Below are 26304 nucleotides of genomic sequence, written 5' to 3'. Positions count from 1 at the left end.
TAGCCCACAATGGACAAAGTGGGCTAACGCTTTACATCCGCCAAACTATGGAGGAAATAGGCAAAATTGTAAACTTGGAGAGATGCTACAGGGGGCACGTTTGCCATAATAATGATACCGGTATTTGGTAAGCGCTTACTACGTGTCAAGCACCGCGGTAGATAGGTTGGACACAGACCCTGATCCACATGGGGGAATCCCAGTCTTGATTCCCATTTTGCAGATGAGGTAACTGAGGCACAGAGAAGGTAAGTGACTCGTCCTAGGTCACACAGCAGGCAAGCGGTAGAGCCAGATTAGAACTCAGGTCCTTCTGAGTCCCAGGCCCGTGCTGTATCCGAGGTATGATTTTCCCACTGAGGTTGTTGCCCTGCCATAAAAGCTAGATTCCATTTTTAAAAAAAATGGGTCTTATCCTCCACTTTGTTTACCAGAGGGGGATGGAGAAAAGTAGGGTTCAACCCCCCCCCCCTTTATGCTATTGAGATAAAAACAATTCTAGAAAATGATTCAATTATGAACTCATCAGAATGCCTTTTGTGTAGGACCTGGAAGAATAAGAGTGAAACTTTATGAGACTGAGAGCAAAGCATTGTTTCTCCTCCGTGTTCCCCATGGTAGTGAGAAGCACGAGAAGCAGCGTGGCTCAGTGTAAAGAGCATGGGCTTTGGAGTCAGAGGTCATGGGTTCAAATGCTGGCTTCACCAGCTGTCAGCCGTGTGACTTTGGGCAAGCCACTTAACTTCTCCATGCCTCAGTTACCTCATCTGTAAAATGGGGATTAAAACTATGAGCCCCTCTTAGGACAACCTGATCACCTTGTAACCTCCCCAGCACTTAGAACAGTGCTCTGCACATTCATTCATTCATTGTCGTATTTATTGAGCGCTTACTGTGTGCAGAGCACTGTACTAAGCGCTTGGGAAGTCCAAGTTGGCAACATATAGAGACGGTCCCTACCCAACAGCGGGCTCACAGTCTAGAAGGGGGAGACAGACAACAAAACAAAACATATCATCATCATCATCAGTCGTATTTATTGAGCGCTTACTATGTGCAGAGCACTGTACTAAGCGCTTGGGAAGTACAAATTGGCAACATATAGAGACAGTCCCTACCCAACAGTGAGCTCACAGTCTAAAAGTCTAACATATAAAAGTCTAACAGTCTAACATATAAACCAAATAAAATAGTAAGCACTTAGCAAATGCCATTATTATTATTAATGGATTGGAAATTGGGGCGCAGCCTGGAGAGGAGAAGGTGTGAACAGGGAGGAGGGAGCCAGGGTCTCGGGGGTGGGGGGCGGTGAAGACAGAGGAGAAGAAAGCAACACCACCTAACCACCCGTGTCCCCGCTTAGGCCGGGCCGAGTGGGAGATCAGCCCTTTGCAAAATGGGGCGCCGAGTGAGGCGTCCCTGGGTGAATCTCTAATTGAGCAAAGAGCAAGCCCCTACAACTCTTTCCTTGAAACCTCCAGAATACGGTCAGGCAACCAACTTTCAGGCAGGCAGTGTCCAGGGATGGACACTGTACTAAGCGCTTGGGAAGTACAAGTTGGCAACATAGAGGGATGGTCAATCAATCAATCAATCATGCCTTCCCAGACTGAGCCCCTTCTTTCCTCTCCCCCTCGTCCCCCTCTCCATCCCCCTGTCTTACCTCCTTCCCTTCCCCACAGCACCTGTATATATGTATATACGGTTGTACATATTTATTACTCTATTTATTTATTTATTTATTTTACTTGTACATTTCTATCCTACTTATTTTATTTTGTTGGTATGTTTGGTTCTGTTCTCTGTCTCCCCCTTTTAGACTGTGAGCCCACTGTTGGGTAGGGACTGTCTCTATGTGATGCCAATTTGTACTTCCCAAGCGCTTAGTACAGTGCTCTGCACATAGTAAGCGCTCAATAAATACGATTGATTGATTGATTGATTATTGAGCATAACAGTGCAGAAACAGGCGTAACAGGACCTTCTAGGAGGTCTAGGCCTGATAAAATAAGCACTGATCAGCCCCAGGCTCCATCCCTCCTCCACTCCACTCTTGGTCTCTGGCCTGCCTCTTATGAACATGATGATGATGATGATGATGGCATTTAATAATAATAATGATAGCATCTGTTAAGCGCTTACTGTGTGCAAAGCACTTCGTTAAGCACTTACTATGTGCAAAGCACTTTTCTCCCCCTTCTAGACTGTGAGCCCACTGTTGGGTAGGGACTGTCTCTATATGTTGCCAATTTGTACTTCCCAAGCGCTTAGTACAGTGCTCTGCACATAGTAAGCGCTCAATAAATATGATTGATTGATTGATTGACCATCCCTATATGTTGCCAACTTGTACTTCCCAAGCGCTTAATACAGTGCTCTGCACACAGTAAGCGCTCAATAAATACGAATGAATGAATGAATGAATGTTCTGAGCGCTGGGGAGGATACAAGGTAATCAGGGTGTCCCACATGGGGCTCACAGTTTTAATCCCCATTTTACAGATGCGGCAGCTGAGGCCCAGAGAAGTGAAGTGATTTGCCCAAAGTCACACAGCAGACAAGTGGCGGAGCTGGGATTAGAACCCATGACCTCTGACTCCTAAGCCCGGGCTCTTTCCACTGAGCCACGCTGCTTCTCATAATAATAATAATAATAATAATAATAATAATAATAATGATGGCATTTGTTCAGCGCTTACTATGTGCAAAGCACTCAGGCCTATCTCCTCCAACAGGCATTCCCAGACTCAGCCCCACTTTTCCTCATCTCCCACTCCCTTCTGCATCTCTCTGACCTGTTCCCTCTGCTCTCTCCTCAGGCCCAGCCCCATAGTACTTTATCAATCAATCAATCAATCAATCGTATTTATTGAGCGCTTACTGTGTGCGGAGCACTGTACTAAGCACTTGGGAAGTACAAGTTGGCAACATATGGAGACAGTCCCTACCCAACAGTGGGCTCACAGTCTAAAAGTCTTTATCATCATCATCATCATCAATCGTATTTATTGAGCGCTTACTATGTGCAGAGCACTGCACTAAGCACTTGGGAAGTACAAGTTGGCAACATCTAGAGACAGTCCCTACCCAACAGTGGGCTCACAGTCTAAAAGGGGGAGACAGAGAACAAAAGCAAACATACAAAATAAAATAAATAGAATAGATATGTACAAGTAAAATAAATAAATAGAGTAATAAATATGTACAAACATATATACAGCATCATCATCATCATCAATCGTATTTATTGAGCACTTACTATGTGCAGAGCACTGTGCTAAGCGCTTGGGAAGTACAAATTGGCAACATATACAGACAGTCCCTACCCAACGGTGGGCTCACAGTCTAAAATATATACATATACTTTGTATATATACAATCAATCAATCAATCAATCAATCAATCGTATTTATTGAGCGCTTACTATGTGCAGAGCACTGTACTAAGCGCTTGGGAAGTACAAATTGGCAACATATAGAGACAGTCCCTACCCAACAGTGGGCTCACAGTCTAAAAGGGGGAGACAGAGAACAGAACCAAACATACCAACAGAATAAAATAAATAGGATAGAAATGTACAAGTAAAATAAATAAATAAATAAGTAAATAGAGTAATAAATATGTACAGCCATATATACATATATACAGGTGCTGTGGGGAAGGGAAGGAGGTAAGATGGGGGGATGGAGAGGGGGACGAGGGGGAGAGGAAGGAAGGGGCTCAGTCTGGGAAGGCCTCCTGGAGGAGGTGAGCTCTCAGCAGGGCCTTGAAGGGAGGAAGAGAGCTAGCTTGGCGGAGGGGCAGAGGGAGGGCATTCCAGGCATTCCATGTATATGTATATACATACATATATACATACATACATGTATGTATATGTATATATACATACATATATACATATATATGTACATATATACATATATGTATATACATACATACATATATATATATACCTATATATACATATATACACATACATATATACAGTCTACATATATACAGGTATGTATATATCTGTCATTTTATATATTTATATTCATGTCTTTTTATTTGTATCCAAGTCTGCCCCCTGCCCCAGACTATAAGCTCGTTGTGGGCAGGGATTGCCACTCTTTGTTGCTGCACTGTACCTTCCCAAGCGCTTAGTCCAGTTCTCTGCACCAGTAAGCGCTCAATAAATACGATCGAGTGACCGGAATGAATGCGGGAATGAGGTTTTGGCTCCCTTCAGGCGGCCTGAGCCCCTTTCAGCCGCTGCTAAATCCTGGAAAATTGGACTCTCGGGGTCCAAACGTGTGTGTGTGTGTGTGTGTGCGATTGTGTGTGATTGTGTGTCTCCAGTCCTGAGGCTGGGCATGCTCAGTAGCCAGGACAGGTTTGGGTTGCAAATAGGAAGCTTTTTCACCACTCCACAGCACATCAGACCCTGAGCAGCCCCTGCAGAGTCGATCCTGGGGAGGAAAAGGGGGATGGGACCGCCTCCAAGCTGTAATAATTAATTATCCATCCCTCCCCATTCCACTGGAAAGCATCCCACTCCTCTTCCTCCCTCCAGGCTCCAAACCAGCCAGGAGGGGAGATTGATTTTTTTTTTTTTTTATTCAGATCGGCGCCACGGACCTTCTGCAAAAGCCAGGGCTTAAGCAGTCGAAGAGAGAGGAGCAGGATTGCCTTTTGGACGTCCAGAAGCTCTTTTTTTTTGTTGCAGGGGGTCGGGCGAGAGGCCCCTCCCCGCCACCAGCATGCAGAGAAGGCTCAATTTTCCTGCGCTGTGTCTGCTTTTTCATCTCCACGCCGCAGGTAAGGGGCCACTGATGTGCTCGGGGCTGCACTGAGCTGTGGAAAGTGTCCTGGAAGCCGATATGTATATATGTTTGTACATATTTATTTTATTTGTACATATCTGTTCTATTTCTTTTATTTTGTTAGTAGGTTTGGTTTTGTTCCCTGTCTCCCCCTTTCAGACTGTGAGCCCACTGGTGGGTAGGGACTGTCTCTATATGTTGCCAATTTGTACTTCCCAAGCGCTTAGTACAGTGCTCTGCACATAATAAGCGCTCAATAAATACGATTGATGATGATGATGATGATGATGGCCAGGGTGGGTGGGAGATGGGGGAGAGCCACACCTGTTGCCTCTCGCCTTTTAGACTGTGAGCCCACTGTTGGGTAGGGACTGTCTCTATGTGATGCCAATTTGTACTTCCCAAGCGCTTAGTACAGTGCTCTGCACATAGTAAGCACTCAATAAATACGATTGATTGATTGATTGATTGATTGGGATGCAATTTGGCACAATGCACCCGCGCAGAATAAAGTCCCACGGCTGGTAGGGATCGCCTTCCCCTTTGAGGGAGTCCAGAGGATGGAGCTTTCCTGCCTCTGTTTCCCCCCCTCTCTCCCCCATCCGCTCCTCTTCAGCTCCAATTAGGCAACAGCAGGCCAGGGACACGTCTTGGCCGGTTGCCGTTATCCCGGGAGAGGGTTGGGAGGGCCATCCCGCCTCCTCCCCCAGGAAAAAGCGAAATCCACGGTCGCGATCAATCCATTTGGCATCCTCTGCAGGAGCTGGGAGAGGTGGAATAACAGGGGATCCTATAATACCACGGACAGCGCCCGAAAAAACGCTCCAAAACGGGAAAAACGCTGCAGAGGGAAGATTCCTGAAACGGGAGACAGTAGCAGGAATCCTGCCTCTTGAACCCCCTGGCTGAGGATGGAGCTTGGCGTGATTCATGCATTCATTCAATCGTATTTACTGAGCGCTGACTGTGTGCAGAGCACTGTACTAAGCGCTTGGGAAGTACAAGTTGGCAATATAGAGAGAGACGGTCCCTATCCACAAAAAGATGCCAGAATCTGGCTGGCGGGAGCTGGCTCCTTGGAGAGAGCCAAGTGGCAACCCCCAAAACTGGGCCTCCACCCTTCAGAAAGCTGGGAAGAAAATAGGATTAATGGCCAGCCTTAGCATTTTAGTCTTCACCGTGTTTCTAGACTGTGAGCCCACTGTTGAGTAGGGACCGTCTCTATATGTTGCCAGTTTGCGCTTCCCAAGCGCTTAGTACAGTGCTCTGCACACGGTAAGCGCTCAATAAATACGATTGATTGATTTAATGGCCAGCCTCAGCGTTTTAGTGTTCACCGTGTTCCTAGACTGTGAGCCCACTGTTGGGTAGGGACCGTCTCTATATGTTGCCGACTTGTCCTTCCCAAGCGCTTAGTACAGTGCTCTGCACACAGTAAGCGCTCAATAAATACGATTGATTGATTTAATGGCCAGCCTTAGCGTTTTAGTCTTCATCGTGTTTGTAGACTGTGAGCCCACTGTTGAGTAGGGACCGTCTCTATATGTTGCCAGTTTGCACTTCCCAAGCGCTTAGTACAGTGCTCTGCACACGGTAAGCGCTCAATAAATACGATTGATTGATTTAATGGCCAGCCTTAGCGTTTTAGTGTTCACCGTGTTTGTAGACTGTGAACCCACTGTTGGGTAGGGACCATCTCTATATGTTGCCAATTTGCGCTTCCCAAGCGCTTAGTACAGTGCTCTGCACACAGTAAGCGCTCAATCAATACGATTGATTGATTTAATGGCCAGCCTCAGCGTTTTAGTGTTCACCGTGTTTGTAGACTGTGAACCCACTGTTGAGTAGGGACCATCTCTATATGTTGCCAATTTGTGCTTCCCAAGCGCTTAGTACAGTGCTCTGCACACGGTAAGCGCTCAATAAATACGATTGATTGATTTAATGGCCAGCCTCAGCGTTTTAGTGTTCACTGTGTTTCTAGACTGTGAGCCCACTGTTGGGTAGGGACCGTCTCTATATGTTGCCGACTTGTCCTTCCCAAGCGCTTAGTACAGTGCTCTGCACACGGTAAGCACTCAATAAATAGGATTGATTGATTTAATGGCCAGCCTTAGCGTTTTAGTGTTCACCGTGTTTCTAGACTGTGAGCCCACTGTTGGGTAGGGACCGTCTCTATATGTTGCCGACTTGTCCTTCCCAAGCACTTAGTACAGTGCTCTGCACACAGTAAGTGCCCAATAAATATGACTTATTAATTGATTCTAGCGATAGCCTTTCCGGAGCGTGGTTGTGGGTATCATCAGTCAATCAGCCGGAGAGTTCCAGGGAAAATTATAGTAGGTGCATGTCTTTCTAGATGTTTCTAGTTAAAAAGGACTCTGATCCTTTACACTTCGGTGCATCTCATTTTAACAAATCCTCCGAGGCGGCAGAACGTCCAAATACTGATGAATAGTATCGGTCGTGGTGGTTTGAGAACCGAATAGCCCCTTTTTGTCAATCAGAAATGAACTCGAATTTAGGTCGCTCCTTTCAGAATGATAGCAAACACCCTTTCTTTTGTTTTATTCCTCATGCTGACATAGTGAACCCCCAAGATCCTCTATAGACAAGGAAAGGAAAAATCATTATTTTATTTACCTCTCTTTTTACTTATAAAGGAGTTCGTGAACGATTGATTTAGTTGACCAGACTATGACAAGGTCTGGCAGATGTTACATAAGAATGTTTGTTTTAGTTTGTTACATATCAATCAATTAATCAATTGTATTAATTGAGCACTTACTGTGGGCAGAGCACTCTACTATGCACCGTACAATATAGGAGAGTTAAATCATTACAGTAATTCTATGACGTCTATTTTAAAAAACCACCTTGAATGTATCTCCGTCTTGTGAGGAATAGTCACACTCAATGCCTATTATCTTAAAAGTTTCATTATTTATATTACTTCATTGATTCATTCATTCAGCGTGGCTCAGTGGAAAGAGCACGGGCTTTGGAGTCAGAGGTCATGGGTTCGAATCCCAGCTCCGCCACATGTCTGCTGTGTGACCTTGGGCAAGTCACTTAACTTCTCTGAGCCTGTTACCTCATCTGTAAAATGGGGATTAAGACTGTGAGCCCCACGTGGGACAACCTGATCACTTTGCAGCCCCCCAAGCGCTTAGAGCAGTGCTTTGCACATAGTAAGCGCTTAACAAATGCCAACATTATTATTATTATTATTATTCAGTCAGTCGTATTTATTGTTTACTGTGTGCAGAGCACTGAAGCACTTGGGAGACTATGATATAACAATAAAGAGACACAATCCCTGCCCACAGTGGACTTGCAGTCTAGGGGCTGGGGGGGGATAGACTTTAATAGAAATAAGTAAATTACAGATCTGTTTAGGGATTAGGATGGATTGCTTCACTTCGAAGAGGGCGTTTAAACTCTTGCCTAAAGCACTCAGTAAGCTCTCAGTAAGTATGATAGATTGATTAAAGCAAGAAGTCTGGAGTCTTAGGTTATATCCAGAGAGCTACCACTGGCTAAATCATTCTTGCCAAATCATTGTATCTTTGCCTGGGCCTGAAAATGGAAATACTCATTCCTACAGCTCCCAGGGACCAACTGTCGCCTGTTTTTCTGGGCCGCTTTGTGAAGATTCACGAGTAGATGTGGCCACCATTCTCAAGTGACTCCAGGAAGAGATTTTCAGATGAGTAATAAATTGTCCATGTTAACCTGCACCATGTTCTGCAAAGTAGTCCCCTTCATCTCTGTTTCCTCATCTTAACGAGCAAATGGCTAGTGGTGACCAAAACACCTCTGAATCGTTCTGACTTTATTACCCACGGAAAGGTGATTTTTCTCATGGCTCCCTGCCCGTTTTCACCATCTGAAGGAAGCGAGAGGGGAGAGACCAGAAAACGGGGGTCAGTCCCTGAAATATCCAGCGAATGCCCTGTTTAAAGGAGGAATTTGTAATGCTGAAAGAAAAGAGGTCGGGCAGAAAATATATCGTATTGGCTCTGAAACACGTGGGGGGAAGGCATTTTGGTGCTTGAGGAAAAACCATCTCATCGTAATGCTTTTATCACCTTGCTGCCTAGAGACAGTGACCAAACCAAGCTCCTGCTATCTCCCCCGTCTTATACCATTTCCCGATTCCTGGAAAGAAAACTGAGGACTCTGTGACTCTGAGCAATCAATCAATCAATCAATCATATTTATTGAGCGCTTACTACGTGCAGAGCACTGTACTAAGCGCTTGGGAAGTACAAATTGGCAACATAATTGGCAGCTGGCACTGCCCCAGGTGCCTCCCCTCCCACCCCTTGGCACACCCTCGCTTTTGAATTATCATTAGTTGTTTCTGTGAGGAGAAGGGCTCTAAAATCAGAAACCTACTTTCCTTCCATTGGGCCTTGATTACAAATGATCTATTGTGATTTTCCTACTGAAGAGTTCTGCATTCCTCTGCCAATGGCCTGAAACTAAAAACGTAAAAGGCAAAGCGAAATATTCACTGCCTTTCTGAGGGGAATCTCGAGAGGTAGGGGGATGCTCATATAGTACTTAGCACTTACATGCATTTTTAATTCTCAAGCCACTTACAAATGCTGACACACTCCAAAGGGCCTTGGTTCCCAACATTAAAGATTTTAATAGCTTTAAAGGAAAAGAAGTAATGGTGAAATAGGGTTGTAAGATCACATTTTCTAGTGCCCGTAACACAATCTAATGTAACAAAGTGCTTGTTGTGGTGAAGGTATTCATCATTGAGTGGCAATTAGCAATTGATTATTAGCCTTTGAAATTCAAATCATTTTTCAGATGGATAGCTGGGATTTTCTATCCATCTAATTTCAACTAGATGGTGATGGCCGCGTGGAATGTAAGCTAAAGCTAAATGTTTACATTAAGCAAGGGTGGAGAGGCCAACGTGTCTCATTACATTGAAGAAAATGACAAGTTTATTCAGGGTGACTAATGCAGATCCCTTGCCAAGATAGTCTAGGAAGCGATTTCCATTTTATTTTCAGCACGAAATGTTGAAAACAGACCAAGTTAACCCCGGATCGCTGTTTCTTTGCAACAGAATAATCTATCAAAGGGGTCATTTATGATGCCTGATTCACTATGTACGGCTTTACTGATTAAGACCGCGTCTGCTTTTTGTGGCCAGGGTAAGCGAAATGGTTTGGGGGTTGCCCAAATCCATGTTCTCCGTTCTCATCCGGGAGATGTTGTTTTAACTTATGTAGAAAATAAGGCCAATTAAGGGTATTCTGCATGGAGCACTTTGGGGATTTTGCTCAAATGCCGTTCGTGTGAGTTTGGGGGCTTCTGCTTAGCAATTCGGTTTATTTTATACTCCTTTAATAGGAAATAAGAAAGAGGTGGGTAGCAAATTGGGAGAACATAAGGAAAGACTTGTCCAAAGGATAGTTTTCTCTATTTGCCCCTGGGGCCATGGTGGATGACAGCTTCTCTTGGCGTATTAAGGTATAGCGTCGGTGACCCCGAAGCCTGTTGGGCATCCTGGTGATGCCAGTCTTGACTTCTCTCTGTCAGGTCCAGAAGTTTGAGCAGTTCCAGAATAATAATAATAATGGCATTTATTAAGCACTTACTATGTGCAAAGCACTGTTCTAAGCGCTGGGGAAGGTTACCGGGTGATCAGGTTGTCCCACGGGGGGCTCACAGTCTTAATCCCCATTTTACAGATGAGGGAACTGAGGCCCAGAGAAGTGAAGTGACTTGCCCAAAGTCACACAGCTGACAAGTGGCGGAGCCGGGATTTGAACCCATGACCTCTGACTCCAATGCCCGGGATCTTTCCACTGAGCCACTGAGCTGCTTCTCCTATACAAGGATACAAGAATACAAGGAAGATGTGAAGGCCTTCCCAGACTGAGCCCCTTCCTTCCTCTCCCCCTCGTCCCCCTCTCCATCCCCCCATCTTACCTCCTTCCCTTCCCCACAGCACCTGTATATATGTATATATGTTTTATACATATTTATTACTCTATGTATTTATTGTACTTGTACATATCTATTCTATTTATTTTATTTTGTTAGTATGTTTGGTTTTGTTCTCTGTCTCCCCCTTTTAGACTGTGAGCCCACTGCTGGGTAGGGACTGTCTCTATATGTTGCCAACTTGTACTTCCCAAGCGCTTAGTACAGTGTTCTGCACACAGTAAGCGCTCAATAAATACGATTGATGATGATGATGATGAAGGAAATGGGCTATCATGCCACATTGCCTTTTCCTTTCGCCCTTTCCTAGCCGCCCCTGGGGATCGACCCCACAGTATTTACCAAGTCCTTACTGTTTGCAGAGCACTGTGCTAAGCGCTGGGAAGTACTACTTGGGTGGGAATGAGATGCATTCCCTGGCCCTCAAGGGGCTTCCAATCCAAAAATATAAGCAGAGAAAGGGAGCACGGGAAGCAAGAGATATTGAACTGGGGGCAGTGTCACAGCTCCCAGTAGAAGGCTCACCTTTGGAGAACTGGTTGCCCCCATTGAAGAGAATGGCTTATATCCATCAATCAATCATATTTATTGAGCGCTTACTGTGTGCAGAGCACTGTACTAAGCGCTTGGGAAGTCCAAGTTGGCAACATATAGAGACAGTCCCTACCCAACAGTGGGCTCACAGTCTAGAAGGAGGAAGACTGGTGTCCTTAACTGGTGTCCATAGTGGTGGTAGTGGTGGAGTCCCCTTCCAGGAACGCGAAGCAGCGTGACTCAGTGGAAAGAACCCGGGCTTGGGAGTCAGAGGTCATGGGTTCTAATCCCGGCCCCCCCACATGTCTGCTGTGTGACTTTGGGCAAGTCGCTTCATTTCTCTGAGCCTCAGTTACCTCATCTGGAAAATGGAGATGAAGACTGTGAGCCCCACGTGGGATAACGTGATCACCTTGTATCCCCCCAGGGCTTAGAACAGTGCTTTGCACAAAGTAAGCACTCAACAAATGCCATTATTATTGTTATTTATTATAAATGAGTTTAGATCCTGAGATTTTATGTCTGAAAATGTGTAGAACCTGTAAAATGAGGATGCCAGAACCGTTCTCTTTCCCCCTTAGTTTGTAAACCCCATGCAGGACAGGGACTATTTCTGATCTGATCATCTTGTATCTACCCCAGTGCTTAGTATAGTGCTTGGCAAATAATAACTGTTTAACTAATACAATTATTATTAGGTGGCTGCCTTGGGAGCTGTTGTGATCTTCTCCACCCACAATAGCCAGCAAGTTTTCAGCCTTGATCACATAGCTGCTGGTGGCCCAGCTCTAGAAAGATGCGAGAAGCAGCGTGGCTCAGTGGAAAGAGCCCTGACTTTGAAGTCGGAGGTTATGGGTTCAAATCCCGGCTCCGCCAATTGTCAGCTGTGTGACTTTGGGCAAGTCGCTTAACTTCTCTGGGCCTCAGTTACCCCGTCTGTAAAATGGGGATCCAAGACTGTAAGCCCCACGTGGGACGACCTGATCACCTTGTATCCCCCCAGTGCTTAGAACAGTGCTTTGCACGTAGTAAGCACATGACAAATACGATTATTATTATTATTATTATATAACTTCTCATCCATGTCCTAGCTCTGGCCTGAAACCCCCATGCTCCTCAAATCTGACAGACAGTCGCTCTCTCCCACTTCAAAGCCTTATTGAAGGCACATCTCCTCCTAAAGTTCTTCCCTGTCTATGTCCCCCTTTCCTCTTCTCCCATTCCCTTCTGTGCCACCTCGACGTGATCCCTTTATTCATTCCCCACTCCCAGAACAAAAAACCTATGTACCTATCTGTCCTTTATTTATGTATATTAATGTCCGAACTCCCCTCTAGACTGCAGGCTCGTTGTGGGCAGGGAATGTGTCTTCTATATTATTATATTGTACTCTCCCAAGTGCTCTGCACACAGTAAGCGCTCAATAAATATGATTGACTGACCGGCTAAAAACTCAGAACGGAGTTCTCCCCCAAGGAGCTGCTCTTGCCACTGCTGGCTAACATCAGGGCTACGATATAATACAATTATAGAAGCAGCATGGCCTAGTGGATAGAGCCTGGACATGGGTTCTAATCCCGGCTCTGCCACTTGTCTGCTGTGTGACCTTGGGCTAGTCACTTCACTTCTATGGGCCTCAGTTACCTCATCTGTACAATGGGGATTAAAACTGTAAGCCCCACGTGGGACAACCTGACTTGTGTCTTGTATCTACCCAAGCGCTTAGAACAGTGTCTGGCACATTGTAAGTGCTTAATGCAAAAATAATAATAATAATAATAATGATAATAATAATACAATAATAGTAAATATATTAATTAAGTGCTACTTATGCTCTAACAGACATTTGAGACATGCTCGTAATTGTCTTGGGTTTGTTGGAAGGCAAATCTTTGAGGACCGGTTCCACCATCAACCCTCCAACTATGGTGTAACACTCCAACTTAGATTTCCGTGTCCGATATAGCATTTAACTCAATGCGGGGGCCTCTAGATGTTATATAACAATGTCAGTAATGTTTTGGTGCTGGATTTCTGTGGCCATTCTCTTTTTAGTAAGATCCAAATTTGGACATAAATTGCAAGTTCTCCATCCAAATATAATCAAAATGCCTCTCTAAAGCCATAGAACTGAAGATCCAGGATAGAAAAACAGCTTCAGCTGTTACATTTTCCTAAGAGAAAATTGGCTCTACAGATCCTGTTTTCTCTTGAGACAAAAAAAAAAGGATAGAAAGGCCAATGTCTGAGTGTTTTATAAACAGCCAAAGACATTCATTCATTCAATCATATTTATTGAGCGCTTACTGTGTGCAGAACACTGTACTAAGCGCTTGGGAAGTACAAGTTGGCAACATATAGAGACGGTCCCTACCCAACAGTGGGCTCACAGTCTAGAAGACATGCGTTTAGATGGTGCTAAGTGCTTAGTACAGTGCTCTGCACACAGTAAGTGCTCAGGTTTCTGGACCCATGAGTCTGTAAAGGCATTCGTTCCTGTCAGTGTAGTAGAATCAGCGAATTTGTGTGATTTATATTCAGGGAAGAAAGGTTCTCTTCTAAAGCACATCTCTTCTAAAGCACATCTATCCAAGCACCTACCTATCCACCTAATTATTCCCTACGGTCTTGGATGAGCTAGAATGTTTCCACACATTCCATTTTCAGGAGACAGAGGCCTGTGTCTTAAATAAACATATTTATTTTGTTAATATGTTTCCTTTTGTTCTCTGCCTCCCCCTTCTAGACTGTGAGCCCACTGTTGGGTAGGGACCGTCTCTGTATGTTGCCAACCTGTACTTCCCAAGCGCCTCGTACGGTGCTCCGCACACAGTAAGCGCTCCATAAATACGATTGAATGAATGAATGAATGAATGAATGAATGAATGTGTCTGCTCAGGGCATGGATGACGTTTGAAGGTCACTTGGGCCGAAACTGCCACATTGCCAACGTCACACGGCCCGTACCAAAGGAACCTTGGTTTGCATCAACCAAGCTGGAGAGACATTTTTGATGGTACCTAATATTAGTCGTTCTCTGAGTCCTGAAACCTCCACAACTCCGACGTCGGCTCGTCTGCTTCATTTTGGACGGCCCCTCCACCCCTGCCCTCTCTCTCTCCCTGCTGTGGCCAGGAAGGGCATCAGGGTTGTTCCCAGAGCGGTGAGGGTGACGTTCAATGAAGTGCCAACAGTGCACCCCTTAATACTTGTGGACTGGGCAGGGGCCACTGACAATGAAATGGGGATTGTAACGAATGTCATGAAATGTAAAATGGGGATTAAGACTGTGAGCCCCAAGTGGAACAACCTGATGACCTTGTAACCTCCCCAGCGCTTAGAACAGTGCTTTGCACATAGTAAGCGCTTAATAAATGCCATTATAAATAAATAAAGAAAGAAATAAATGAAATGAGAAGCAATTTGGCCTAGTGGAAAGAGCCCAGGCCTAGGAGATCTACTCTAAACTGGGCCTTTTGCTCACTGTGTGACCTTGGGCAAGTTACTTAGCCATTCTGGGCCTCAGTTTCCTCATCTAGGAGTTAATTACCTGCTCTGTCCCCCAACCCACATACACACTTTAGCACCGGAGCCCCACCAAACAGGGATTGTGTCTTATCTGCTTAACGCAGGGTTTAGCACATAGAGGCAACTTAATTAATACCACACTTATTAGCCCCCCCACGTTTCCACTCCTCCTCCCCTCCCCGTCACCCCCACCTCCCTCTGCCCTATCCCCTTCCCCTCTCCACAGCACTTGTATAAATTTGTACATATGTATTACTCGATTTATTTTATTAACGATGGGTATATACAGCTATAATTCTATTTATTTTGATGGTATTGACACCCGTCTACTTGTTTTGTTGTCCGTCTCCCCCTTCTAGACTGTGAGTCCACTGTTGGGTAGGGACTGTCTCTATATGTTGCCAATTTGTACTTCCCAAGCGCTTAGTACAGTGCTCTGCACACAGTAAGTGCTCAATAAATACGATTGATGATGATTTGTGCATATGTATTACTCGATTGATTTTATTAATGATGGGTATATACAGCTATAATTCTATTTATTTTGATGGTATTGACACCTGTCTACTTGTTTTGTTGTCCGTCCCCCCCTTCTAGACTGTGAGCCCATTGTTGGGTAGGGGCCGTCACTATACGTTGCCGATTTGTACTTCCCAAGCGCTTAGTACAGCGCCCTGCACACAGTAAGTGCTCAATAAATACGATTGAATGAATAGAATGAATAGTAGAGCTGGATACATTTTATTAAGTGCTAACTTGTGTGCAGAGCACTGTGCTAAGCGTGTGGGAGAGAGCACTGCAACAGAGTTAGCAAGCACGTTCCTCACCCACAGCGAGCTTACAGTCTAGAGTCCTGTGGATATTTGCAGTGAATAACAGGGGAACAACACTTTGGAGCCCTACTTTTGACTTGCGGGATGTAAGAAATAATAATAATAATAATAATAATAATAATAATAATAATGGCATTTCTTAAGCGCTTACTATGTGCCAAGCACATAAGCTCTGGGGGAGACACACGATGATCAGGTTATCTCACGTAGGGCTCACAGTCTTCGTCCCCATTTGACAGATGAGGGAACTGAGGCCCAGAGAAGTTAAGTGACTTGCCCAAAGTCACACAGCTGACAATGACTACTACTACTAATAATGATGATGGCGTTTGTTAAGCGCTTACTATGCACAAAGCACTGTTCTAAGCGCTGGGGGGGATACAAGGTGATCAGGTTGTCCCACGTGAGGCTCACAGTCTTCATCCCCATTTTACAGATGAGGGAACTGAGACCCAGAGAAGTTAAGTGGCTTGCCCAAAGTCACACAGCTGGTAATTACTACTACTACTAATAATGATGATGGCATTTGTTAAGCGCTTACTATGCACAAAGCACTGTTCTAAGCGCTGGGGGGGGGATACAAGGTGATCAGGTTGTCCCACGTGGGGCTCACAGTCTTCATCCCCATTTTACAGATGAGGGAACCGAGGCCCAGAGAAGTTAAGCGACTTGCCCAAAGTCACACAGCTGTTAATTACTACTACTACTAATAATGATGATGGCATTTGTTAAGCGCTTACTATGCACAAAGCACTGTTCTAAGCGCTGGGGGGGATACAAGGTGATCAGGTTGTCCCACGGGGGGCTCACAGTCTTCATCCCCATTTTACAGATTAGGGAACTGAGGCCCAGAGAAGTTAAGCGACTTGCTCAAAGTCACACAGCTGGTAATTACTACTACTACTACTAATAATGATGATGGCATTTGTTAAGCGCTTACTATGCACGAAGCACTGTTCCAAGTGCTGTGGGGGGGGGGGATACAAGGTGATCAGGTTGTCCCACGTGGGGCTCACAGTCGTCATCCCCATTTTACAGATGAGGTAACTGAGGCTCAGAGAAGTATCAGCGTGGCTCACTGGAAAGAGCCCGGGCTTTGGAGTCTGAGTTCATGGGTTCAAATCCCGGCTCCACCAATTGTCAGCTGTGTGACTTTGGGCAAGTCACTTCACTTCTCTGGGCCTCAGTTCCCTCATCTGGAAAACGGGGATTAAGACTGTGAGCCCCCCATGGGACAAACTGATCACCTCGTAAACTCCCCAGCGCTTAGAACAGTGCTTTTGCACATAGTAAGCGCTTAATAAATGCCATTATTATTATTATTATTATTATTATTATTATCATTATTATTATTATTATTCCAAAGGGTGGGCTTGGGCATGCAATAGGCAGACAGAATTAACCACTTAGTATTCCATTGTACGGCCATCTCACTTATTCAGTGTCTGCTGATGTAGTTAGTGGATTACCCCTTCGCTTTGCTTCTCATTCTGCCGTCCCTTTTGGCGGTCGCTGCTCATGAGCCGTTTCGTGAAGACGTAAGGAAGGCAACCACCTGTGAGCCCACTGTTGGGTAGGGACTGTCTCTATATGCTGCCAATTTGTACTTCCCAAGCGCTTAGTACAGCGCTCTGCACACAGTAAGCGCTCAATAAATACGATTGACGATGATGATCTGGTGAGATCACAATCCCCGTCCCGTATAGAGCTCACAGCCTATGGGGGAGGGAGTAAAGGTATTGGATCCCCATTTTACCTCCGAGGAGAGTAGGGCCCAGAGAATCAATCAATCGTATTTATTGAGCGCTTACTGTGTGCAGAGCACTGTACTAAGCACTTGGGAAGTACAAGTTGGCAACATATAGAGACAGTCCCTACCCAACAGTGGGCTCACAGAAGTGACTTGCCCGAAGTCGCACAGCAGGCAAGCGACAATGACAGGATTAGAACCCAGGTCCCCAACTCCCAGTCCCACGCTCTTTCCTCTAGACTTTGCTGGCTTTTCTCCAGAACGTCCTTGAAGGGCTTCTGCCAGTATAAATGTCATCCCTTGACAAATTATGTTGTCAATTTGTACTTCCCAAGCGCTTCGTACAGTGCTCTGCACACAGTAAGCCCTCAGTAAATACGATTGATGATGATGATGATGATGATCCCTTGGAGGCCGGCATGTTAAAACTCATGAATCTTGTCAGGCGCTCCGCAGGGCCCCACGGCCTGAGGAAATCCAATACCAATGGCGTGTCTCAGTGCTTCAAATCAAACTGTACTTAACCTCAACCCCCCTCCAGATGAAGCTTAACTTTCAGAGGTATCAAGCTGGTGATCCTTTGATCTTCATTCTTTTTTAGTGAGTTCTACCCAGTTTCACGATCCCAAGGGTACGCCTTCTAATTCTACCAGATGCCAATTTGGAAAAGGTAGAACATATTAAATAAAAATTCCATTAATGCGGCATTAAGGTCAGGACTTTGGAAATCCTCTCATTACTTCGCTCTTGCGCACAGCTCACGACAGACATCTGTTGCGGTGGCCAGTACGTCTTCGAGTCTGAAGTGGATTTTCCGCTTGTCGTTTTCCTGTACCGCCAACCGAGGCTCGTGGTTCGCAGCGGGTGAGATAGAGGAGTCTGGAGCAGCGGGTATTTTGGAAAAGTTATGACTGACTGGTTCTAATGAGGAATTCTTAGGACTCCCTCCTTAAGGTTGTCGGAAATGGGAAGGCACCGGATCAAAAACGAAAGCACCGCAGCTCTTCTGCTCCCAGAGGGAAAGGGTTTCTTTTACAGAAGTGAAAACATGGCAGTGGCTGAACCATGAGGGGAGTGCTGTTGTGAAGGGCTAAATGCAGTCTTAGCAGCACACTGAAAGAACATTAAGCCGATATTACCCGACCTCTTGGGAACTATCTGCTGGTGAAGGCAAAAAGAGAGGCTGAGGCATGCCCTCTGCTCTCTATCATTTTCCATCATACCTCAAACAAGAAGCTGCATCCCAAATGGCTTCCGTCATGCCAGTATCTTCCTGAGTGCTTCCTTATGCCCTCTGAGCTATCAGTATCTTCTTGTCCCATTTTCTTCAAACTTCTGGCTCTCCTCCGAGGGAAGCCCTCCTGCCCCTCCCCACCCCAACCTTTCCAAAACCTCCTCCGGAATTGAATTTCCAGATCAGTGCCTACACTTTGATTTTGGCAGAACCAACACATTCTATTTAACCTCTGACTCTTCCCCCTTGGATTAGTTTTGCTCTGAAGTCTGGGGAGGAGAGGAGAGAGGAAGAAGCACACCCATATGACTAGTTTTATTTACTTATTTATTTATTTATTTATTTATTTATTTATTAATATATTTATTTTTGTTATTTCGTTGCCAACTTGTACTTCCCAAGCGCTTAGTACGGTGCTCTGCACACAGTAAGCGCTCAATAAATACGATTGATTGATTTTCATATGCCATTCTTACCCACGGAGGGGAAAGGGAATTTTTATTACCAGGCTACCCTCTCCATCCCCCCCGCCTTACCTCCTTCCCTTCCCCACAGCACCCGTATATATGTATATATGGTTGTACGTATTTATTACTCTATTTATTTATTTATTTTACTTGTACACATCTATTCTATTTATTTTATTTGGTTAATATGTTTGGTTTTGTTCTTTGTCTCCCCCTTGTAGACTGTGAGCCCGCTGTTGGGTAGGGACCGTCTCTATATGTTGCCAACTTTTACTTCCCAAGCGCTTAGTCCAGTGCTCTGCACACAGTAAGCGCTCAATAAATATGATTGATTGATTGATTGATGAAGGGAAGAGAAATGCCTTACCATAGAGGGATATGTCTTCAAAGGCAGAAAAGATCTTAGCATCCAAGCCACCACCCGAGACCTGCTCCAGTGGATTGTACAATTGTGTAACTAAGCGCTTAGTACAGTGCTCTGCACACAGTAAGCGCTCAATAAATACGATTGATTGATTGATTGAAGTGGGACAGGTGGTGCGCAAAGCCTTCTGGGATTCTCTTCCATCAATCTCTTGCCTTGAGCAGAGTGAATCTATTCTGATTCATTCATTCATTCAATTGTATTTATTGAGCGCTTACTGTGTGCAGAGCACTGTACTAAGCGCTTGGGAAGTACAAGTTGGCAACATCTAGAGATGGTCCCTACCCAACAGTGGGCTCACAGTCTAGAAGGGGGAGACAGACAACAAAACAAAACACATTAACAAAAGAAAATAAATAGAATAAATTTGTACAAATAAAATAAATCAATAATTCTGATCTTGGAGTGAGTGTAGTTTTGTTTTCCTACAGTGGGTACTTCTTTAAGCTACTCCCCTGAAGTCTTTCCCAACCCTTGGTGGTCATGATAGAGTATTCTTCTTAAGCCAGACGGCCATCGAGCTGCTCCTTTCATCAGGAAACATTCAGGATGGTCACTTCTCTTTCCTTTGTGTGAGGTAAATATTCTGGTGACCTGTTTAAAGGTTAATTCTTCGTTCCCACCAGCAATGAAGTGGCACAGTCGGGAGGACTCTTTTCTGGGAAAACAATAAGGGAAATGCGTCCTTAATTAATTATGGAAACTGTGAAGTGCTTACTATATGCCAAGCAGTGTTCTAAGCACAGGAGTAGATACAAGTTTATCAAGTTGGACACAGTCCTTGGCCCTCATGGGACTCACAGTTTTAATCCCCATTTTTGATTTGAGGTAACTGAAGTCCAGAGAAGTTAAGCGACTTGCCCAAGGTCACACAGCAGACACGTGGCAGAGCTGGGATTAGACCCCAGATCCTTCTGACTCCCGAGCCCAGGCTCTACCCACTAAGCTAAGTTTAACCCTACTAGATTCATTTTTCTTCGTGAGAAATGGGACGTAATGAATTAATGTTATTTTTAATCAATCGGTGGTATTTATTGAATGCTAACTGTGTGCAGAGCACTGTACTAAGCACTTGGGAGAGTACAATATTCAGTAGATACTTTCCTTGTCCACGAGGACCTTATAGTCTCAAAAAAATCTCCTCCACTGAATCCACATTCACAGTATTTTGAGGTGCTCAGGACACAATCGATAAGGAAGCAGCATGGCTTGGAATCAGAGGACATGGGTTCTAATTCCATCTCTGCCACTTGTCTGCTGTGTGACCTTGGGTGAGCCATTTAACTTCTCTGTGCCTCAGTTATCTCATCTGTAAAATGGGGATGAAGACTGGGACAACCTGATTACCTTGATTCTACTCCAGCACTTGGAACAGTGATGATGATGATGATGGTGATAGTATTTGTTAAGCGCTTACTATGTGCCAAACACTGTTCTAAGTACTGGGGTAGATACAAGGCAATTAGGTTGTCCCACGTGGGGCTCACAGTCTTCATCCCCATTTTCCAGCTGAGGGAACTGAGGCCCAGAGAAGTGAAGTGACTTCATCATCATCATCAATCGTATTTATTGAGCGCTTACTGTGTGCAGAGCACTGTACTAAGCGCTTGGGAAGTACAAGTTGGCAACATATGGAGACAGTCCCTACCCAATTGCCCAAGGTCACACAGCAGACAAGTGGCGGAGCCAGGATTAGAACCCGCAACGTGTGACTCCCAAGCCTGGCCTCTTTCCACTGAGCCACGCTGGAGTGCTTGACACATAGTAAGTGCTTAACAAATACCGTAATTATAATAATTATTATTAGGGAAGTGATTGTTCCTTGGGCTTGCTCTTCGTGGTGGAGTTGCCTGGGATGACTTATTTCCTATTGGTCAGTTTTCTGATGAGGAACTAATTTCCGATGCTCCGACCAACCTGGGTCCTTCGTGGGAGCCCCGTAGTCATCACTTGTGGCCAGAACCAGTTTCAGCACTGTGATGCAGGGAAAAATTTCTCCCTCTCCCTCCCCAACCCCAATCATTACGCCATGTTTTCTGCACAAGCAGCAGAGCATCGCCCTGAAGAGGCCCCTAGCCCAAATCTGGCCCAAATGGAAATGGCACGGCCTAGTGGATAGAGCCTGGGAATCAAAAGGTCAGAGGTTCTAATTCCGACCCTGCCACTTCCATGCTGTGTGACTTGGGTAAGTCACTTCTCTGTGCCTCAGTTCCCTCATCCGTAAAATGCGGATTAAGACTGTGAGCCCTGTGTGGGACAGGGACTGTGTCCAACCCGATCTTGTGTCTTTCCCAGAGATTAGAACAGTGCCTAGCACACTGTAAGCGCTTAACGAATACCAAAACTATTATTCATTATTATTATCTTGCTCCAAGGTCTGTGCTTTCCCATCAACGTCCCTGTTGATGATGATGATGGCGGCATTTATTAAGCGCTTACTACGTGCAAAGCACTGTTCTAAGTGCCGGGGCGGTTACAAGGTGATCAGGTTGTCTCACGTGGGGCTCACAGTCTTAATCCCTGTTTTACAGATGAGGGAACTGAGGCAAAGAGAAGCTAAGTGACTTGCCCACAGTCACACAGCTGACAATTGGCGGAGCCGGGATTTGATCCCATGCTCTCTGACTCCAAAGCCCGGGCTCTTTCCACTGAGCCACACTGCTTCTCCTTGGGTTGGGCCCTTTTCAGCCATTACCAGCTACTTCACTGCACCACTATCCCCATGAGGCTGCTTCCCGTGGCAGTGACTTCCTTCACCTCTCATTGCGGTGACTTCCCTAAATCCCAACTGAGGCTGGCCCCGTCTGAGACTCCCGGACTGAGCTGACCGGTCAGTGGCCCCAGCTGAAATCTGCTAGCAAAAGCAGATAAGAGTCTTAAAGGATTCAAACTGAATGTCCAACCACCGTGGACAAATTTGAAGAGCCAGTTGGCTTCTTCCTGATTTTACATTTCTGTAGGGATCTCATTCAAGGGAACTCAATTTTAACCTTTTCGTTTTTCTTTCTTGAGCACTGAAATCGCTAGCAAGCACTTCTGGTACAAGGACGCACTGCAGAATTCTGGTGTCCAGACCAAAACACCCTCCCTTGTGAGGCTGGAAATTGTCTCTAGTGAAATGTGACATAATAAATCATAATGTGCTTTGACCTGACACTCTAACTCAGTGCATTCCCCTTTGTCTGCTACACATCTCTTGAAAAACTCTGATGACTCTTCCCCGAATGAACCTTCTATTGTGGTATTTTATGACCTTAGACTTGAGTGCCCTCTCCATTAGTAGTTGACTCTCTAGGAAAAAAATAATTCTTTCTGGCTGTAGATGAGTTCCTTCTGTAAAATCGTGGCAATCAATCAATCAATCGTATTGAGTGCTTACTGTGTGCAGAGCACTGTACTAAGCACTTGGGAAGTACAAGTTGGCAACATATAGAGACAGTCCCTACCCAACAGTGGGCTCACAGGCTAGAAGGGGGAGACAGAGAACAAAACCAAACATATTAACAAAATAAAATAAATAGAATAGATATGTACAAGTAAAATAAATAAATAAATAAATAGAGTAATAAATATGTACAAACATATATACTTATATACAGGTGCTGTGGGGAAGGGAAGGAGGTAAGACGGGTCGAAACAATCAATGAAACACAATTCTGATCACTTCACCAAAACTTCCACGAAGAACATGGGCACTTATATTCCAGCATGCCGGTATCTTCCTAACTGCCCTTTTAGGTCTTCTGAGATATCAATATTTTCTCTTCAGTATTTTCTTCAGCATACGGGTTCAAAGACCCAATAATAATTTTTTAAAGTTGAGTGCTTGTTTTGTTTTCACTGGGGATAAAATGTGTCGCATTAAGAATGGAGAAAAGTGAGGGGTTGAATTTAGGAGAGCCAGCGGGCCTTCTGTGTGACTTTGAACAAATCACTTAACCTCTCTGGGTTCCTTATCTGTGAAGCAGGGGTAAGATAAGTCCTACGTGGGACAGACTACGTCCAACCTACTTAATGATAATTGTTGTGAGGTATTTTTGAAGCACTTACTATGCTCCAAGGGTACTATTACCTAATGGCTACCCCAGCCTCTGCATACGAAGTAGAGAACTCGTGACAGTAGCTGTTGGGCTCATAGCAGGATGGCCACTAGCCTGCCTTCAATATGGCCCTGTGTACAAAAAAATTCTAGCTTCCAGTTTGGGCGAGGGTTTTTTTGTGGTATTTGTGAAGCTCTTACTGTACGTCAAGCAATGTTCTAAGCGCTGGGATAGATACAAATTAATTAGGTCAGACACAGTCAATGTCCCATATGGGGCACAGATTCTAAGGATGAGGGAGAACTTGTACTTCCCAAGTGCTTAGTACAGTGCTCTGCACTCAGTAAGCGCTCAATAAATATGATTGATTGATTGATTGATTGAATCCCCATTTTACTAAGCACTGGACTAATCAGGTTGGACACACTCTGGGTAGGAGGGAGAACAGATATTGAATCCCCATTTTTCAGCTGAGGAAATCAAAGCACCGAGAAGTCAAGTGACTTGCCCAAAGTCACATAAGAGGTATTTTGGCAGAGCTGGGATTGGAATCCGGGTCCTCTGACTCCTGCTCTTTCCACTAGGCCCCACTGTTTTAGAACTGTCTTTCTCCTTCTCTAATTCCTCGGTATACCCCTTGATGATCACCTACGGTGGATAATCGATCGCTAGTCTTGCGGACTCTCAGAAACACTTGGTACCTGGGATCTCCAGATCCCCGCCGCCATCAACTGATCCCACAAATATACCCTCATCTTCCTGGTGAGAAACAAATTTTATTTTCTCGCCTGAACTGCTAGAATGCATTCCACTTCCTGGATCTTGTGAGGATCAGTTGAGGATCATGATTTTTAGTTAGAAGAGAAAAGGCCCGTCAACTCTGTATCCAGCCAGCCGGAGTACCATACTCTATGGCCACACCAGATCTCTTAGGAACCAGGCGAAAATCCCAGCAGCTCCTGCTGCTGAAAATGATCTCACAGAGCTGTCTGACAACCACGAGCTGCAAATGGTCCCTGACAGTAAATGCCCTAAATTTTCTCCTGGTGGACTAATCAATCAATCAATGGAATTTATTGAGTGCTTACTGAATGCAGAGCACTGTATTAAGTGCTTGGGAATGAACAATACAACTCAGTAAAAGAGATAATGCCCCTCCCAAAGTGTATAGCTTCTACTAGGGTGGAAACTAAGACAGTTTCTAAGAACAAACTAAGAACTTAGAACTAGAACTAAGTTATAATTAACAGAACTAAGAACACTTAAGTTAACTAAGAACAGTAAACTCGTTGTTATTGGGCGACGTGTTGGTCTTTGCAACATAATTATCTTTTCAATCAGTCTGAGTAGGAGCATCCTATCTGTATTTTGTTCATTTTAACATTGCTCTTCAATGAAAGCGGGCTCGTTACCGTATGCAGAGCACTGGTCCAAGGGCTTAAGAGGGTACAATGCGACAGAGTGAAAGAGTTAAGTCTCCCTCCCGAAGTGCATAGATACTACTAGAATGGAAACTAAGACAACGGGAGAGTGAATTTAAGGTTGTTGTTGTTGAGTGATGCGGTTGTCTTTGCAATGTAATTATCTTTTCAATCAATATCAGTAGGCGCGTCCTAGCTTTATTTGTGTTCGTCTTAAAATTACTCTTCATTTAAGGCTGCCTCGTTACTTTGGGAGAATGCAATTGTATTTCTGAATTGACTCAGGTTTCTCCAACCAAGAGACTGGCCCACTGCCAAACAGCCTGGTAGAGCGGTCACCAGCATATGAAGCACATCTGTCATAAGCCGCCCTTCGATTTTTGCTTTGGAAATGACTACGGAAGACTTGATATTTGCAATCAATCAGTGGTACTTATTGAGGCCTTGCCAAGTACTCGGGAGAGTGCAATTCAATAGAGGAGTGGAAACAAACACTGCCCAGCAGGAGTTTACGCTCTAGAGGGGGAAAAAATTACAGATAGGTGAAATGGCTGAATATAAGAATATGTACATAAATGTTGTAGGGCTGGGCTAAATCTCAAGTGCTTAAGGGCTGCAAACACATAGGAGGGAGGGTAGATAGGAGAAATAAGAAGTAGTGTGGCCTAGTGGAAAGAGGCTTGGAAGTCAGAGGACCTGGGTTCTAATCCCGGCTCCATCACTTGTCTGCTGGGTGACCTTGAGCAAGTCATTTAACTTCCCTGTGCCCCAGTTACCTCATCTGTAACATGGGGATTAAGACAGTGAGCCCCATGTAAGTGCTTAATAAATGCCATTATTATTATTATTATTTTATATTTTACTCTCCCAAGCACTTAGTACAGTACTTTGCACTCAGTAAGCACTCAGTAAACACAATTGAATGAATGAATGAATAGACCTTTTAGACTGTGAGCCCACTGTTGGGTAGGGACTGTCTCTATATGTTGCCAATTTGTACTTCCCAAGCGCTTAGTACAGTGCTCTACACATAGTAAGCGCTCAATATATATGATTGATGATGACCTGGGAGCCAAAAGGGCCTGGGTTTTAATCTCAGCTCTACCATTTGTCTGTTAGGTGATCTTGGGCAAGTCACATAACTTCTCTGTGCCTCAGTTGCCTCATCTGTAAAATGAGGATTAGGACTGTGAGCCCTATGTGGGACATGGACTGTGTCCAACCTGATTAGCTTGTTTCTACCCAAGCACTTAGTACAGTATGGTAAATCCTTAGGAAATACCATAAAAAAA

The 26304-nt window shown here is 44.8% G+C and overlaps 1 protein-coding gene across 2 annotated transcripts in view; it reads left to right on the top strand.

Moving 5' to 3' along the window:
* Positions 1–4419: 4419 nt before the first annotated feature.
* Positions 4420–26304, top strand: part of PTPRR (protein tyrosine phosphatase receptor type R) — a 247635-nt gene continuing 225750 nt past the window's right edge. For both annotated transcript variants that reach the window (XM_038756286.1, XM_038756285.1), the window contains exon 1: positions 4420–4800. In XM_038756286.1, coding sequence (XP_038612214.1) covers positions 4743–4800 — 58 coding nt within the window. In that variant the 5' untranslated portion in view covers positions 4420–4742. The remainder of the gene's footprint in view (positions 4801–26304) is intronic.

The sequence above is a fragment of the Tachyglossus aculeatus genome, chromosome 14, assembly GCF_015852505.1.
Source record: "Tachyglossus aculeatus isolate mTacAcu1 chromosome 14, mTacAcu1.pri, whole genome shotgun sequence".
Taxonomy (NCBI): Eukaryota; Metazoa; Chordata; class Mammalia; order Monotremata; family Tachyglossidae; genus Tachyglossus; species Tachyglossus aculeatus.
Note: the sequence above shows the minus strand (reverse complement) of the source record. Positions and strands in the feature narration are given on the sequence as shown.